This window comes from Pollachius pollachius (genome assembly GCF_949987615.1).
Source record: "Pollachius pollachius genome assembly, chromosome: 1".
Lineage (NCBI taxonomy): Eukaryota > Metazoa > Chordata > Actinopteri > Gadiformes > Gadidae > Pollachius > Pollachius pollachius.
In genome coordinates, this window is record NC_136934.1 from 34,336,785 (window position 1) to 34,354,339 (window position 17,555).

Here is a 17,555-nt window from a genome sequence, read left to right on the forward strand (position 1 = left end):
AAACGGAAAGATGTTGGTGGGCTTTGTTTGGGCTGAGCACAACAACATGCTCGTCGACTGGTCTGCAGGGAAAGCTACCCTTTCCTCAGAGGTCAGAGGACATAACGGCCAGTGACATTTTAAAATATGTTTCAGGAAACCCGTTGACACTGGGACTTGGAACTCTGCTGTAAAAGAGCAGAATTATGGCGTGATTATATCGGACTTGGATTCGAATGGCCTTATCCATTCAAACCAATCGCAGCTAAGCCTGCTTGACGAATCACAAGTGGGAAAATTGTAAGTCAATACAACGTCGAAGAGATTGGTCAAATTACACCTAGGGTTATTTTGAGTCACAGTTTAATCACTAAAACCAATAGGTTGAAAAATAACATGGTCTTAAATATCTTAAATGTGTCACAACCCCCCTTTCTATTTTTTAACGCTGAAAAACTCTGCCTGTGCCTTGTTCAATTTCCTACTTCAACTGTGTGGTTTCAGAGTGAGAACAAACAGATCCCGCTAAGGAGACATGTCCTCCATCTTAATAGCCATGTAGCCATTTTGTTGTTGTTATCATAACCTTCCTGGCCCTGTGTCTTGCCCTGATAATCTGTGGTGTGTGCTTGTGTGTGTGTGTGTGTGTGTGTGTGTGTGTGTGTGTGTGTGTGTGTGTGTGTGTGTGTGTGTGTGTGTGTTGGTGTATGTGTGTGTGTGTGTGTGTGTGTGTGTGTGTGTGTGTGTGTGTGTGTGTGTGTGTGTGTGCGTGTGTGTGTGTGTGAGTCAGTCGGCAGGCTTTTTAACTTGGTGTAGAATGTGGGTCATGTTGGGAGTTACTTATGCCTCTGGTGTGAGAATTCACAGCCAAACAGACTTACAGAGAGAATGGCATGTGCATGCTGCATGCTCCATAAAATCTACTCAACACACGCACACACACACACACACACACACACACACACACACACACACACACACACACACACACACACACACACACGCAAGGAGTGAAGTCCTTACAGTTGCAAGTGGAATGCAATCATTTCCATACAGAGAGTTGTTGACACACAAAAAAGCATAAAAACTGCCAATAATGGTGCTTAAGAAATAGCTTTGTGCTTCTTTTATGTGCAACATCTTTGTCAAAAACGTCCTTGATTCCCTTTTTGTTGAACATGTTATTCTAGAGGAAATCGCTCAAGTGAGGGAGAGTGACATACTCTTCCTAGGTTGCATCAGCTGGGCAGAGGACAGCAGGGGGGAGGGCCAGACTCTAGGAAGCCGCTGGTCCTTGGTTGTGACGCAGTGATACTCTTGAGTCTTCCATGGTTGACCTCCTTGTATTTATATAGTCACACTCAACTCAAACTGCTAGTTAATGCCTAACAAACTTAAGATTTGTGAAATTACCCCAAAAATGAGTTATTCACTTCATGGGATAGGTATATAATAACCACATTGAATCAAGTGAGTATTGTACGTAGTATTTTTAAAAGTAAGTCAACATCTTGATGGATTCATAATAAAAACATTTATAATTGTGGATGACCAACTGAAACATCAGAGACACACCCTGTGTTTGGGGTTGGGAGGGAATCCAGCCCTCCTGGTTTGACAGGACAGCCCCAGGATCATTTAACACAGGAACCTTCCTTAAGATTCTGATGCATCACTGCAAAAAACTTTCTTTAATTATGTACAGAAAAACATTTCTGGGGGAGGGAGACATTTACTTAAAGAGGAAGTGCTCTAGGGAGCAACCAGCGAACACACATTCCTGATGGTTTCCGATACCCGTAAGGGCTTCATTCAAGGATACAACTCAGTAAAGGTGACTTCCTGGCATGGGTGTCTGCTTTCTGGCTCAGAAAATACTACCAGTCATAATTCTGGTGTTGTTTGTTTCTAATCTGCATATGACAAAAGATGACAGATAATTTATCCTGTTTATTTAATATACATTTTGTTTGGATATTATCAATGCAAACATATATTTTTTTAGCAATTTTTGTGTTGAAATAAGAGAGAGAGATAGAGAGATAGAGAGAGAGAGAGAGAGAGAGAGAGAGAGAGAGAGAGGGGGGGGGGGGAGAGAGAGAGAGAAAAAAAAAAACTATTGGCATAATCAAGTCAACCGTGTACAATCATATTGAGTGCTTGCCTTAGAATACCTTATTATTATCAGCAGATGGAAACAGGATTAGTGAGCGTTCTGAGCGGTTCCCTAAGATGGCACCAATTTGAGGGTGCACAGAAATACATTACTAAATCAACCTAAATGAAGAAGACCCAGCATTAAGAAAAAACGTTTCTTTGTATGAAGAAAAATGTTGCCTGACTAACAGCATCATTTTCAGCTGATGTATAAAAAAATATTTTCATTAAAGGGTGTTCACATTGTAGCCAGATGAAGGCAATCCATGCTTATTCAATTTGACACGCCTATTTTAAAGGACAGTGATGTTAAAATAACAAGGGCAGGATCATTTAGTGGCTAGGCGTTTGACTTCCAGTTGAAATGTACTTGGTTTGCTACCCCAGTGTCCAAAGACTCCCTGTAGACATCCTTGAGCAAGTTGCCCCTGAGCCCGACCTGCTCCTTCATGACATGTATTTAGAAATCACCCCGGATGAAAGGGTTTCCTGAAGGACCAAACTGAAATCTGGACCGTACCAATAAGACATGGGCACTGCTTTTCCACACCAACCAGTCTAAAAGTGGGAATGCACCGGAGGAGTGAGGCAGGCACGCTCACTTCGCACCAAAGGTGATACATCGGAGACATCATGGACAAACGCAGAGGAGGAGCGTCTGGAGGCTGGTGTGTTGGTGGAGGTGTGAGCGGTGGAACTGGGTCACCAGTGGCTCCTACAAGCTAATGTTGAGCATTCACTTCACTGTGGTACACAGCAGCACTGACACACACCCGCATATCCAACACATCCAACATGGTCGGACACATTCCATACAGGGTGTCTTTTAGGAATTCTTTCTGATACTGAGTCTTCAAAGAACATACAAACACACAAAGCTTATTCAGACCTTCTCTTGCAAAACTCTCATCAACTGTGTGCTGTCAGTAGTAGAATGTATCTTAGTGTTGTTATAAGGTAAGTAAGCAAGTATTTTATTGTCTCTCTCACGAGAGAAATTTGCTTTGGGCACACAGAGGGGGTATTTAATTCCTATACCTTATCTGCATTGTCTAGTTGCACTAGCTCTAGCTATAGCACTTGCTTATGCTTCTGAAAGTTCTCAACCTGTCTGTTAAGGGACCTTAAAGCATCTTGACAATCTCCCCACTCTAGACAGAATAATAAGTGGAACAAAAACAGGAACAAAAAAATGCAACGTCATCGAATAGACTATCACTCATAACAAGACAAGACTGAAAACTCAGTAAAAATGTTTAATGGTAAAATAAACAATCTTTCTAGTACTAAACAGAATAGCAGTTCACATATTCTGTTCACAGAGTGGCAAGTGCAGTGTAGGCAGAGTATTATTCCATTTTATGGCTGCAGAGGTCAGGGGTCAACGGCTCAGAAATATGCTGGTGGGTAGGAATGTACCACAGAGATAAACCTAGAGGGATGAACACTCCCCTCCCCCCAGATGAGGAAGAGACCAAGATAACTTTGACAGTACAAGACAATTGGCATGTGGTTGAATTTATAGCAAAGGAGGCCAACACAATTATTTTATTAGGTCAATGGGTTTTTCAACTGGGTCTTTGAACAACCACAGCCAAAAGTAGTTATTAAACTATAACCGGGCCGTGATGTCATGCATATTTCCCATTCATCAAGTGACTGTTAGGGGTGCCACTAACAGCAGCACTAAAAGCTTCAGCCGGGTTCCAAGTTTACTTTAATCAACCAGCTATTCACTTTTCCACAAGGTCGATCCCTTTAACTGGGAACTTTTGTGCTTAAAGCCTCCCAACATGCTGCAGTAAGGATGGCCCTCCTGGACCTAAGAGGAAACGAGACAAGGCGGTCACAGATGATTGCAGAAGCACAGCCGAGCGCTGCATGTTGTAAACAATGGCCGTTCCGTGCGAGCGTTAAACAACTGCTTCTGACCCAGCTTATATTTACATGTGTATATTTAAATACTGCTGAGAATGCTGAGAACAGAAACCGGTTTAACGGTTAGGAACCATAAGAAAAGTTTCACAGTCATTCTGTCTTGCATTGCAGACCTCAAAGACCTAGAAAGTACCATACATCACCCAGGATATCCCAAGACAAAAAAATGCTTTGTCTTGTGGTTACAAGTTCAGGAAGGTGAACGCCTAACACACGTAACACCAGAACTCTGCTATTCTACCAGGTCTAGCGTAAACAAAGAAAGCCACACATAATGACCCATGTAACCTGGTCCTTGGCTTTCAATAACACGGTGGTTGGTCCCAGCCGGTAAAATGGTTCGTCCCAGCAGTTGGTGAACACCTAGATTCAGAAAGCTGATATCAGGCCGGTGAGAGGGACGTAATAAAAACTAGGCTGTTGATGAATCATCATTTGATCAATGTTGAAAAGGGAAAAGCAGTCCACAGAGATGGGGTTTAATAATGTAGCCAGCGGAGACACAGGTATTGGTATGGTTTTCAGGAGTCTAGTCTTCACAGACTAGACAGACAATATGGAGGCCCGCTGGGCAACATGAGAGTAGTTGCTGGCCCAGTTACGTGTCTCCAGGGGGAGTAGACAGCCTTTCTCTGCTATTCGGAAGATGTAAAATTAATACATTGTTCTGTAAAAGTACATAAAAATGTGTTTCGGTTTTTCTAATTGTAGAAAGCATCAACCATTGGTATGAAAGATTACCTCATAACAAATGTAATTTGGATTAGCGCAAACCCTATAACTGGCAATTACCCTGGTAGAGAGTACACAAATGTAACTGCTGGTTCATCACGCATACATGGACATGTCTATTCATCTGATCCGTTTAATCACGTAGAGAGGCATTTAAATGTCTGCAATACTAAAAGCTTCAACCTTAATAAACATTACATTCAGAGTCCTTCATAATTTGGATAATCATTTTCTCTCCTTAATCATCCTGATTGTAATATTTGCATCTTTCTCTGTGGTTTAACACAAACATTTATGAGGTAAGATCCAGATAAGATGATTGAGCCTGTATTAAGATGGTAATTGTACTGTCTATACTTCAGAACCATACATTGTCCTAACGCTGTGAGAATAACCTTCTTACAAGGCACAGACACCATGACCCTTGAACCTTCATACAAAAAGCTGGCAACTCTGTGTATAGTGATGCGTCTCAATACAGACACAATTATTTCATATCAAAATAAAAAACTCGATCCACAAGAGAGAACGATCCCAACACATTGTTCTTTCTTCTTCTTCGGCAGTAAGGGTGTAAAGTACACTAGTCGTCCACCGACATAGCAGCAAGCAGACAACAATCTCCACCCTGCCAGTGTGGTCACAAGTTGTAGACAAGCAAGTGGGGACTTGTGGTCTTTGTTGGGGCAAGCTTCATCTCACAGAAGGAAACAACGACCTGAGCACAGATCAGCTGTCAAACGCTCTGGATAAGAACATCAAAGAGGATCCATCAGGCACCACCGTGGCGCGAGACCGCTGTCACCACGGTGTTCAGAGGGAGCAGAAAGGTGCTTTTCAGTGGCCCCATCCTCCTGCTCCGTGTTCAGCGGACAATCAGTTCTACACGCATCCTGCATCATTCAGAGAACCGGTGATGTTTGATGCCCTTATAACCACATCATAGGGAGTTCAATGTGGAAGGAACATAGAAGGGGAATTTGAAACGGTAAGACGTTACGAAGATACTTGGTGTGTATCTTCGTCTGTGAGAGATTGAAATACAATTTTGTCAGGACACTCTGTGCTCGTGTTTGAGTACAGTATTTTTGGACGCTGTGTGTTCTGATGTGTTGATAGAGGATACTTTTGACATGCCAATCAAAAAAATGAGGCTGTCTGAATGATATTTTTAGAAAAATATATATTATTCTGTTTCAAACATTGTTTACATCCCACTTTCTATCCTGGATGATTAAAAACAGTATAGTACAGCGACTTTAGAGTTAAAGTCTGCTGCTTTAACAGTGAAGCAGCCATGTTTGTTTGTCTGTGATTCCCGATGAGTGGCTGTTCACCCCAAACTCAGGATCCACCACTACGAGGAGACCATATCTCATCCTGGGAGTCCGAATCGTTCTGTTCCACTCCTGCATTTCTGGGTTGTGACACTTTGCTGGCCGCCACGCTGCTGTTTATGTCAGTCAGGGGGACATAGGAGTAGTCATGGCGATCTGAGAGGCGTCCATGTCTTGCGGAGGCCGGAAACGCACGCCTCAGGTGACCCACCAGGCTAGCCAATAGCAGAGAAGACAGGCCTATGGCGATGATCAGCCACGTTTTCCTGGGGAGAGAGAGAGCAGGCTCTTTAGTTTGATTTGATGCAAAGGACAACAATCAATGAATACTGGGACATGGTACAGAACAATAATCAATGAATACTAGGACATGGTAAAGAACAATAATCAATGAATACTGGGACATGGTACAGAGCTACAATTAATGAACACTGGTTAATGGTACAGAACTACATCCAATGAATACTGGTACATGGTACAGAACTACAACCAATGAAGACTGGAACATGGTACAGAACTATAACCAATGTATACTGGGACATTGTACAGAACAACAATCATGGAACACTGAGACACGGCGATGAACAAAAATCATGGAATACTGGGACGTGGCAATGAACTACAATCATGGAGTACTAGCGCATAAGAACTCCAAACATGGAAATGCTGTAATGTAATGTAATGTAAACAATCCAACCACATTCATGGATTTACTAAATCTAAGTAGATGATCCTGCCAGTCAACCCTCTGTTTGGTCCTTTTTGTTATTCAAAGATCCACTGCTGAGTTTAGAAAGCTAAACACTATTTTCGTTATTTGTTTAGCCTTGTTTTTTTATTGTGTTTAAGTGTTATCGTCTGCCAAAGGTCGAATATCGTGTTCAAACAACGGGCTGAATAAACAGGGGCCACAGCCTCGGGTGAATGTGAGAGCAAGGCACTGATTGCGGCCGTATTTCATAGCTGGCAACATTTTCATAGCTGAATGTTGCCATCGTTTAGAGCACCCTGTGATTAATGCAAGTAAACCACTCGCCGGCAGCCGCCACCCCATCCGTCATATCTTACTGTCCTAATCAACCACCTCATTCACAAAGAGAACATGGAGAGAGGGAAAAGAAGTGGAACGAAAGAGAGAGAGAAAGAAAGGGAACAGAGTGGGGTGGAGCGGGGGTCTACTCTCCATCTGTGAGCCAAGGGCCCTACACGCAGGCAACCATGGCGACGGCGAACAATCTCTAACTTGCATATGAATGAGTTATGGATGCTAATGAAGACGTGGGCCCTGCCGGGGCGGCGGCCTCGCACTCTCTGCGTCAGCGCCACGCGGCTCAGAGTGAGCACTAAACGCACCACTTCAACGCAACGGCTGGGTGGGCGGAGTGAGATGTGATTATTAGTGTTGGGGATTTAGTCTTCACCAGTGGGGAAGAACGCAAGCAGCCTACTTAGCTCCCAAAGAGCAGTTTATAAAGAGCAGGGAGGCCAGAGGTTATGTCAACACTTCTAATCAGATTTCTAATTGGTGGACTTTCAATAAAAAAATACAGGATTACAATACATAGAAAGTTTAAAACCCCCAAATGCTTAATCCATTTGATGACAAATTTGATTTGAAATCCATTGACCTGCGACTGATCACTCCATTGCTGCCTCACTGGTGCAGAACCAACCACAGGTCTGTGCTGGATCGGTCTCATCATTGTACTGTGACTAACTTTGCTAACTGACCCACCCTGTTCCCCCCGTGGGAAGGAATGCAGTGTATCGTACCATAACACCCTTTCTTACGGTCCGGTTCGGTTATATTAGCTGTGTGTAACAACATCATGTCTCCTAAAGGAGGCCTTTCTGACTGTGACTACTGGGATCGGTAGGGACACTCACTCTGTCAGGTACGGCTGAATCTCCGAGGCCTCCTCCTGTCTCCAGGTGGTAAACATCTTTCTGGCTAAACAGTGTCCAGCTGTGGAGAGGAGGACAACGCACAAGTAAACAACCACCCCCTTGAGAATGTCAATATTATCTTAAACATTCAACTTGTTTTCAGCCAGATCAGTCTAGCCCAGTCAGTCCCCTGCTTTATTGTGCTCCTTTCGACTAATTTTTACAAGATTTTATTAATATTATTTTATTGCTGCATACTGTATACTGCCTTATTATCTTAGAATTGTGTACTGTTGTTATGTGTCTTATTTGATCTGTATTTTAAGTTCAGTAAAGCACTTTGGAACCTTCTATCGAACAGTGCTATAAAAATGAAGTTCCTATTAATAACCAGTTTTAGTTCATAGGTCACCTCCTATAAGGGTGATATACATAATCCATTAAAAACAATGATGACAATACAAAAAAATACAATACCATTCCAATAACAATATATTCACAGACTGTAACCAGGAAGTAATTCTGCCGGTTAAGTTTCCATAGAAACTTCAGTTTGGAGAGCCTGGAGAGGCCTACTTCATTGCTACCCACTGCACTGAGGAGGGCAAGGTTCCCTGCCAGGTCACCATGGTAACCATAATCAGAGCACCAACTGCCCTCTTGCTGCTTTTGTCTTTACGAAAAGGCAAAAAAGGGCCAGGAAGAGAACTTACCGAGGTCAAGAAAGCTTTACAGAAATTTTCACGACCTCAAGCAGGCAGTTCATAGTAATATATTAACTGATAATATAAATATATCTACAGTATCTGTGTGGGGGTACTCTTTGGCTGTGCATGTGTGCGTTTTTGTTTTTACTAGAAGCTGATATTTCGGATGTTAGTTTCTGCCTATTGCACATTTGATCAGACAAGCATGCATGCATTATCTTAGTTGGAAAGTATGATTGTGAACAATCATACTTTGCGCGTGTGTCAGACACATACCTCTCTGTAAGGTCAGGTTCACTGCTTCCCGCAGTGGGTTGGTACAACTTCCTGTCTGCGGGTCACAGGGGCACTGGTCCTCACAGTGACACTCCTCAGAACAGGAAGCACCGTGGAAACCCAGGGGACACTCTGAGAGACATGGAGAAGGAGAGAGGATGAGGAGACACACAGAGACAACGAGAGAGAGAGAGAGAGAGAGTACAACACAGCGAGAGAGAAAGAAAGAAAAGCAGATGGAGCGAGAGAAAGCCTATCGGCGTAATCAAGTCATGTGAGAAACCACATGACGTTTTGTTAAAGCAGATGAGGAACTACTTTTGGCAAACAAGACAGCCAAACTAGAGTGAAATCATGAAAGAGATGATCAGGGGTAATAAATAAAGAAGATAGGGATAAAGAGAGGAGAAAAAGAGAAGGATGGATTCATGCCAATAAAATAAAAGTAGAGTAAATAAAGATGTAAAATAAAGTAAATAATAAAAATAATAAAGTTAAACTGAAAAAAATGCACACGAAAAGAAAGAGGAAACTGAAATACAGAGCAAAGGAAAGACAAAGGGTGAGTGAAGAGTGTTGTGAAGAGGCGCACCTTGTTGACACAGGTCACTATGGAAACCTGGGCGGCATGTGCAGCGTCCGTGGACGGGGTCACATGAACCTCCATTGGCACAGGCACACGTTTGATTGCAGCTGTCGCCATAGAAACCTTGCATACATTCTGAGAGACAGAGAGAGAGAGAGAGAGAGAGAAAGAAATAGATGGAGAGAAAGAGAGAGAGAGAGGCGCGAGAGAGAGACTAGGTAAACAAATAGAGATAGCTTACTCTCAGGAAGTTCAGACGATGGGACAGTTTAGGTATAGACAAGACCAATCACTGAAACACATACATATTTGGCTAGGATAACTTATTTGTACTCCCTGATGCTTGAAAGGTAATTCATACAATCACCGCTCTACATTGCCATCCAGCATGCATAATCTATCTGTCTCTCTCAACTCGCTCTGTATTTCTCGTCTATTTCAGCAAGAACCCACTTGCGTTTTCTGATGTGCTCAACGGCTAGGAATTTTCCACTGCTTAACCCAACACTACAACCATCCATCCTGTGTCTATCTCCTTGGATCAGCCTGTGTGTGTCTGTGTGTGTGTGTGTGTGTGTGTGTGTTTGTGTGTGTATGTGTGTGCGTGTGCGTGTGTGTGTGTGGGTGGGTGATCCAGATACCTTCCTGTTGTTTACTATCAGGGCTGTGAATGACCATAAAGTTACAACTGTTGTATAACTGCTACTGCAACTCTAACTTTTGCTAGCCTTCAGTAAGCGCATGGCTTTGAGTGGATGTTGGACAGCTATCCAAAGCTTCGAGGGGGTTGATGAGGACAGATATGCACTGTATGTCTGCATTCAATTTAATCTCTGATCAAACGGTGAGCATGTGCCCTCTGAACTTCAAACTTTGTAGGTTTTAAATAAGTAGATCATGGAGTTCTCCGTTAGGGCTGGGTAATGTCACACAAATGCTCATAGCAAGTCATGATTCCCCGGAATAATGTAAGTATGTGTTATTAAGTATCTGGTTATTTAAGGAGAACTAGAGCTTGTTCTTCATCTCTAGTACTTCAAAACCCTTATTTTGATATATGTTATTGGAAACATCTTATTATAAGACAACCAGGGTACCATGAGAACTCTTGTATTAACGTTTCCTTAAAATATGACACCATCAATATATGCAAACTCTATATATTCTCACACAATATTGCTCAACACTATATATGGGACTGAATGTGTGATTTTCTTGATGTATTTTACCTTCACTGCAGTTGTGTCCACTCCAACCAGCGTCACACACACATCCTCCTGAAAAGCATGATCCGAGACATTAAAACATATGCATTTTTAACATCCCATACATCAAAAAACCTTGCCCGGTGTCGTTTTGGCTCATCAATGTAAAATACTCAAACACTAACGCCCAGTGCTGTGTTCGGGCCCCAATGTCAGCAGCCTAACCCTTATGCATCCATGAGCAAAATCTAACCCCTGATCCTTCCCAAAAGAAATTACCTATATCCGTGTACAGGTCTGTCTCACTCCAAGTTGCTTTACATAAAAGCCCCTGCTAAACAACTAAATAGTCAAGTTCAAGGTGAGAACAAGAACTTGTCTGACCAACGAAACCAGGTGTTTAGTGGATGTCTGCAACTCCCTCGGGGGGTCACGCCCCAGAGTCCAAGAAAACCACTCTCCTTAACCCCCTTCCTTTACCAAATGGTACAGCCCAACCAAAGGAGTGGTGGACGAACAATACACACCAACACAAATAGCCTTTTCTCTGTTCGACCTAGTTCCACCGCCCCCTCCCCCGAGCATCGCTCACCGCTGGTGCAGACGCCGTGAGCCCCGCAGGCTGGGGGCTGGCACACCAGGCCCTCACAGCCGGCCCCCCGCCATCCCTCCAGGCACCGGCAGACCCCCTGCAAGCACTCCCCGTGCCCGCTGCAGTCCCGGGGATGGCAGCGGCGGGGGTGGACGCACAGGATGGTGGATACGGCCCGGGCACAGCGCCACCTGGCGTCCGGCTTACTACAGCGTGTGTGTGTGTGTGTGTGTGTGTGTGTGTGTGTGTGTGTGTGTGTGTGTGTGTGTGGGGGGGGGGAAATGGAAAGGACAGAAAAGGAGAAGAAAGAAGAGGAGGAAGGATCAGTGAGGATAAAGAGTGATATAACATTTAAACCCGCATTCTAATTCAAATGTACAGAATACTTAGTAGTAAATCTGCGTTCATATCCCATTTAATCCCTTATTATGTCAGGTCTTCCATTGTACAGAAAAAAGGAGACGGCCGATCCTTTGTAAACATAATAATGGAATAAAAGCCCATGCTTGGCTTATCTTACTTACCAGTGGTCTGAAGGGTAGCTAGCCAATGAGCTGTTGACCACAAAGGTAGCGGACCCGCCTCCATCCAGATTGATTGCATTGACAACTCCATTTTTCTTGAGGAAATTTGCCACCTCCCACAAACTCATGCTAATAAATAGAGGTAAAGAACAGCTTTATAGATACATAATACATACACAGAAGAAAACCCAATGATAATGGTTAAATATTTAACTCCAGTTGGTATATTTAAACCAAATTGGAAAAAGCATTTGGTTCAATGCTGAGTTCCTTTTCTGTAAACCTTTTCTGTTCATTTGATGTCCAGAGCAACGTTGTGTCTCTAAACATCCTTAGGTTACAAATGTCAATTTCTCTGTATTACGTTTTTATTAACTTGTGCATCCTTATCGTCCTCATCTCTTCAGTCAAAACAACAGCTCACACATACGTACGCAGCTGCCTTTTGCCGATGCATTAACCCAATCCAGCAACAATCCCTCCCTAACAAGAGGATACCCATGAAGGTCCCAGGCCCTTCCACCTGCCCCCTGAAGGGCAGAGAGCAGGCTCCCTGAGGGAAGCATCTATTGACCCTCCTTGGACATGGTATTGATCCCAGATCAGCTGGGTGTGTGGGGAGAGGCCCCCTGACAAGTCAGGACACGCAGCCACGTAGTGCTAACCAAAGACAGATCTTTAACACAAACACATGCATCCCTCCCAGAGCGCCTGATGCTCCACCACAACGGGAAGTGTGGAAGTCGGGATCAATGGGAATCGATCGCTGGGCGGGTCATTGGTGGGGGTCTTAGGGGGGACAGGGCAGACAGGTCCTATTGAGTCAGGGAGATAAATCTAGAAGCTTATTGAATCTGGTGCCACTTCTCATTTAGCTGGACGCCATCCATCAATTAGACTGCTGATGTTCTCTGCTTCTTTATGTCTGTCCAAGACCACTACAACTGCTACCACAAATACTACCACCATTACTGCTCCCACTAATCCACTAAGTTGGCAACCGCAACATATGCAGTAGTATCATCTCACTTTGTTTGGCACCAGAGGTAGAGGATTACATTTTTCTTCAAATTCTTAGGGAATAAGGAACAACTAAAACTGACCCTATTTCAACATCAGGTACCACGCCAGGAATGGCCATTAATGGCTGATCACATTCACAACCTCTGCTGGTTTATTTATGAGTATTGAAGATCCTGCAAATGACCCTAAGAAACAGAGACAACCCTTTGTCATGTGTATCGATAGTGCTGCTACGAAACCATCAGCCACAACAATAGACTTTCACTCACAACTAGTCATCAATGGTAAGGGTCACTGCAATGACCCCTGACCTGTCTGATTTAGGTCAGACATCCCCCCCCGCCCCCCCCCCCCCCAGCTGATGGAGAACCCAGGCTGGCCCTTGTCAGCTCACCCTCTAACGCCTGTCTGTCCGTCCACGTGGAACAGGACCACCTTGCCGTCTGCATCGTGTCCAATGGCCGTCCGTCCCGACACAACATCCACAAAGTTGCGCAAGGAGCCTGTCGGAGAAGAACAGCTTAGGGTTTAGAGGAACATGTATCGCTTGTACGACCTGTCTTATGGGAATACCCCTCTTGTATCTCTCTGTCCAGACTTCTTTCTAAATCTCTAACTTATCTCAGTAGGATTTGCTGACCTGAGAAAACGCAGGAGGAAACCCATCTTACCATAGCCTCTCATCTAAGGTCTGTATTTCGTGTTCACTCATAAACTACCAAATCCTTTCTTCAGCTTTTCCTAATCCCTTACTATGCGTGTGTGTGTGTGTGTGTGTGGATAGCATCCTCTGCTAGGACAACATACAAACTACAGTATATCAGTGTGGTAGGGGACTAGGTCTGTGTATTGCATAGTTGGTACCAGCCCTGTCTAGCAGTCTGTAAGGTATGCTGTAGCGCTGGTATGAAGTCTGTGTTCCTGGTACCTGTCTCCTGGGTTTTGTCGCACTCTGCCTGCAGACTCTGGTTGATGTACAGCTGGCCTTTCCTCAGCAGCCACACCACCCCGCTGACCAGCTGGACTAACGGGTTCCCCTCGTCTGTGACATCATCTTCTGATAGGTACCTGGGGAGACAGGTCAACAGAGAGATACAGTGTTATTATCCGCAACGGGGAAATGGCTGTCGGTGAGATACCTCAAACAGGATGAAGAGGAATCTGAGGTGTCTTGGAACTCATACTATTTCTACAGTGAAGTACGTTTTAAACATTAGGTCCGTCTGTTCATCGACCGATGACCTAATTTTTTGAGTTATAGTCGATTGTAAATTAAACAAACAGCAACATAATTGAAAGGGAATACTGAAGAACACTTTCTTAGACTGTGAATACCATGTGTTGATATATAACCTCTTTATGATCTTAAACGTTAACCTTTGAGACGGGTACTTCTCCATACAGTCTATGGTGGGTAATTGTGACCTAGCTGACTAACTTTGTCTCATAGCGAGTCATAAAACAACACAGAAAATTATGAAAAACAATAACAATGTGGAAACATTCATGGGTCTGGCTGGCGTGATTGAAAGAGGAAGGAACAAACTGCAATGCTGCACCTCTGACCATTCCTCAAAGACAGAAACTAATAGAAGTGAATGAGCGGCCAGACAGGTAATAAACCTGATGGTTTACCAATCTTCAAATGTTATTGTGGCTTAAGTTATGACGGATCCACACAAAAGATCCATGAAAATAGACTAAATTGTAAAACCCTTTCAAAGTTTAATATAATGGTATGAACAGAGCAACTAGAACACTATATCTTAAACTTACACCTGCTTCTTATCTAGACTGCTGCGCACAACATCCATTATCCAGCATAGGCATCAAGCCAGCCCGGCTGTTACCTCACCCCAGACAGTTTCAACACTTTGCATTGCTTGGCTCGGATGAAACAGGAACTAACCTGACCATTTTCAACTTTGCATTGCTTGACTCAGATAAGGCAGGAACCAACCTGACTATTTCCACCTTTCCACCTGAATTAACTCTAGCATGACAGGGCATATGGGGACAGTGTATGTCTACCTTACCCTTTACAGTGAATGGCTTCTTTTTCCCAAAGGAGCCGGTGGATTGCGATGGCTATCACCTAACAGAGCGTATGTTGCTAGTCTTGGGTTTCTCCTGCTGTCGACAGTTGTGTTTCAAAATGAAAATGGTAAAAGGAGAGGATAATAACAACCTAGCCTTTCTCCCTCCCTGCATCTCAGATGGCTGAGAGCAAAGGTAGGACTGAGGGCATCCTGCTCAAGGACGACCACAGGTAAACTGTGCACATGGGAGTGGGAACAATAACCCTGACTGCTATACTATCCTGGCTGCCTAAAAGGCAAGACTTCTAGGGCCCCAGCTTACTATTTACCGTTCATTTAAATGACTTAGTGGTCATGGGAATTTCAAACACAGGACCTTTTGGAAGTCAAACACCCTTACCCCTGTAATTTCCTGGGCCCTAAAAACCTACAACTAAGAGAAACCCATGACATTACAGTGTCCTGTTTAACAAATATTATTTTGTTGTTATAACAAATAATAACTTTGTAATAATCACTATGTGTAAACTACAGTGTCATTCCGTATGAGTTATAGGGAAACATTGTTAAACGCGTGGTAAGAAAATTATTCTTACACAGTGATCTCTTGTAGCATGAACTGTTATAAGGACCCTAATGTCATGCGCAACCAACTCAGACCGTGCGTTGGGTCCCTGCCCCCCCCCCCCCCCCTTACCCCAACACCAGTGTCCCGTCCTTGCGGATGCCGAACTGTGCGTTCTGGACACCGCTGCTGTCCCGCACCAGCCTGCCGTCGCTCACGACGTTGCCCAGACACTGGCCCGTGCTTGTGTTGAAGAAGCCCGCGTTCTGGGAGAACAGGCAACCCGCCGCCTCTGCCGTCTCCGACACCTTGGCCCGGTGGTTGAACCCGCAACCCCCCGGCCCCCCCGGCTCCAGGACCGACAAAGTCCTCAGGGGGTCGTGGACCGTGGTCATGTGACCTGAGAAGGTAATGAGTGTAAACGTAGACGTGAGGATGACCACGAGTTTGACTGTTTAGAACGACACTTTGAATTCAGAAGCAAATTGTCTATTTCTACACAATTTGGGATGGACACAGTATAATATATATATATATATATATATATATATATACACGCATATATATATACACATACATATTTGTTTGAGTACTCACGCGATCCTGACTTATATATCTTCTTGTTATTGCCCCACTTTAATCCTACTTGTACACCTTTCACTCAATTAATCGATCAATCAAACTTTATTTATGGATTAATCGCTTTTCCTGCAAAACCTAACTGACCGTATGCCCATTGTGTCGCGCCGCGAACGTCTGATACGAACACGGAGGACTCCGCCAGCGGCACGCCCCCGTGCTGGCTGGAGGGCCAGGTCTCGTAGGTCACGTTGCCGTGGACGACGGATTGGCAGTCTCTGATATGCCGGTGAGAGTGGGCGGAGCCATGGCGCTTGGCGTACGGCAGGAGGAGGTCATCGTTCATGGAGACCCTGGAAGAGAATAAAAATCAAGGATTGCCACATTCACAACACCTCAATGAGACATGGTGCACCCATTGTTGATACCACATTTGCACCAGTGTAAAAATAACCATTCATTAAGATTTGCGAATGAATGTTCAAGAAAGGAAAAACAATTGTTACACCGCTTACACTGTCATATTGCACATGCGCGCACAGCACACACATATGCACAGGTATAACATAATAATGTTTATCCTAAGGATTTACAGGCACACGCCATATAAAAAACATGAAATGAAAATGGAGAATATCAAGGCCTATAGCTGCTACTGATTTGATAGATTTGAAAGATTATAATAAACATAGAGCCACTGCTATAGGTCATTTCCAATTCACTCAAATGGTGAAGGAAGGATTTGAGAGGTTGTAAATTGAAGGCAACATCAACCCCTGGTGGCCATTTCTTCATGTTACAGCGAGTTCTTTAGAGGACATGTTGCATTGGATCAGATAAGCAAAACTTAGGGCCATCCAGGAAACAATCGTGTTTGGCCGAAAGGGTCCAGGGTTCAACAGGGTCAATATCTTGCAATGTTTTCCCAATTTATCAAGATATCGTTCATGTGTGTGTATGTGTGTATGTGTATGTGTATGTGTATATGTATGTGTGTGTGTGTGTGTGTGTGTGTGTGTGTGTGTGTGTGTGTGTGTGTGTGTGTGTGTGTGTGTGTGGTGTGGGGGGGGGGGGGTCTTCAGCATGAAAAGCACAATACTGAACTTAAAATAAGTGCAAATCAATCTAATAAAGAAACGCTGCGCTTTTCAGTATGTAGTCTACTATAGTAAGGCTAAATGGCGCAGGGTAACAGTAATGCGGAAGATGACGTTACACACAGGCACCAGTAATCCTCATGTCAAAAAATAAAGTTCCGTCCTAAAATCAGCCGACACCAGCTTCATCTCACCTGTTGTGTTGGGTCTCCGAACGCAAAACCCCGAGCCATAGCAGCTGCAGCCATATAAACAGAGATCTCGCTGAAACTGTTGCCATATGTTGATCTACAGTAGAGAATACAACAGTGCGGGCCTGCCCACCACACACA

At 44.0% G+C, this 17,555-nt stretch overlaps 1 protein-coding gene across 1 annotated transcript; it reads right to left on the bottom strand.

Annotated features, from left to right (window-relative positions):
* Positions 1 to 3,378: 3,378 nt before the first annotated feature.
* nagpa (N-acetylglucosamine-1-phosphodiester alpha-N-acetylglucosaminidase) lies at positions 3,379 to 17,551 on the bottom strand. The gene is made up of 12 exons (XM_079757671.1): positions 17,418 to 17,551; positions 16,274 to 16,479; positions 15,680 to 15,947; positions 13,872 to 14,011; positions 13,338 to 13,446; positions 11,921 to 12,049; positions 11,397 to 11,602; positions 10,829 to 10,876; positions 9,606 to 9,734; positions 9,014 to 9,145; positions 8,031 to 8,109; positions 3,379 to 6,409 (listed from the first exon to the last, which is right to left on the bottom strand). The coding sequence occupies exons 1-12, from the start codon at positions 17,501 to 17,503 to the stop codon at positions 6,151 to 6,153; spliced, it is 1,791 nt and encodes a 596-aa protein (XP_079613797.1). The 5' UTR covers positions 17,504 to 17,551; the 3' UTR covers positions 3,379 to 6,150.
* Positions 17,552 to 17,555: the final 4 nt, after the last annotated feature.

Coding starts and splice junctions, on each gene's coding strand:
- nagpa (XM_079757671.1), bottom strand. CDS start 17,503: ATGGCAACAGTTTCAGCGAGATCTCTGTTTATATGGCTGCAGCTGCTA. Junction 14,012..15,679: donor GACGGGACACTGGTGTTGGG/GTAAGGGGGGGG, acceptor CTGTCTCCCCAG/GTACCTATCAGAAGATGATG. Junction 6,410..8,030: donor ATTCAGCCGTACCTGACAGA/GTGAGTGTCCCT, acceptor CTCTCTCCCCAG/GAAAACGTGGCTGATCATCG.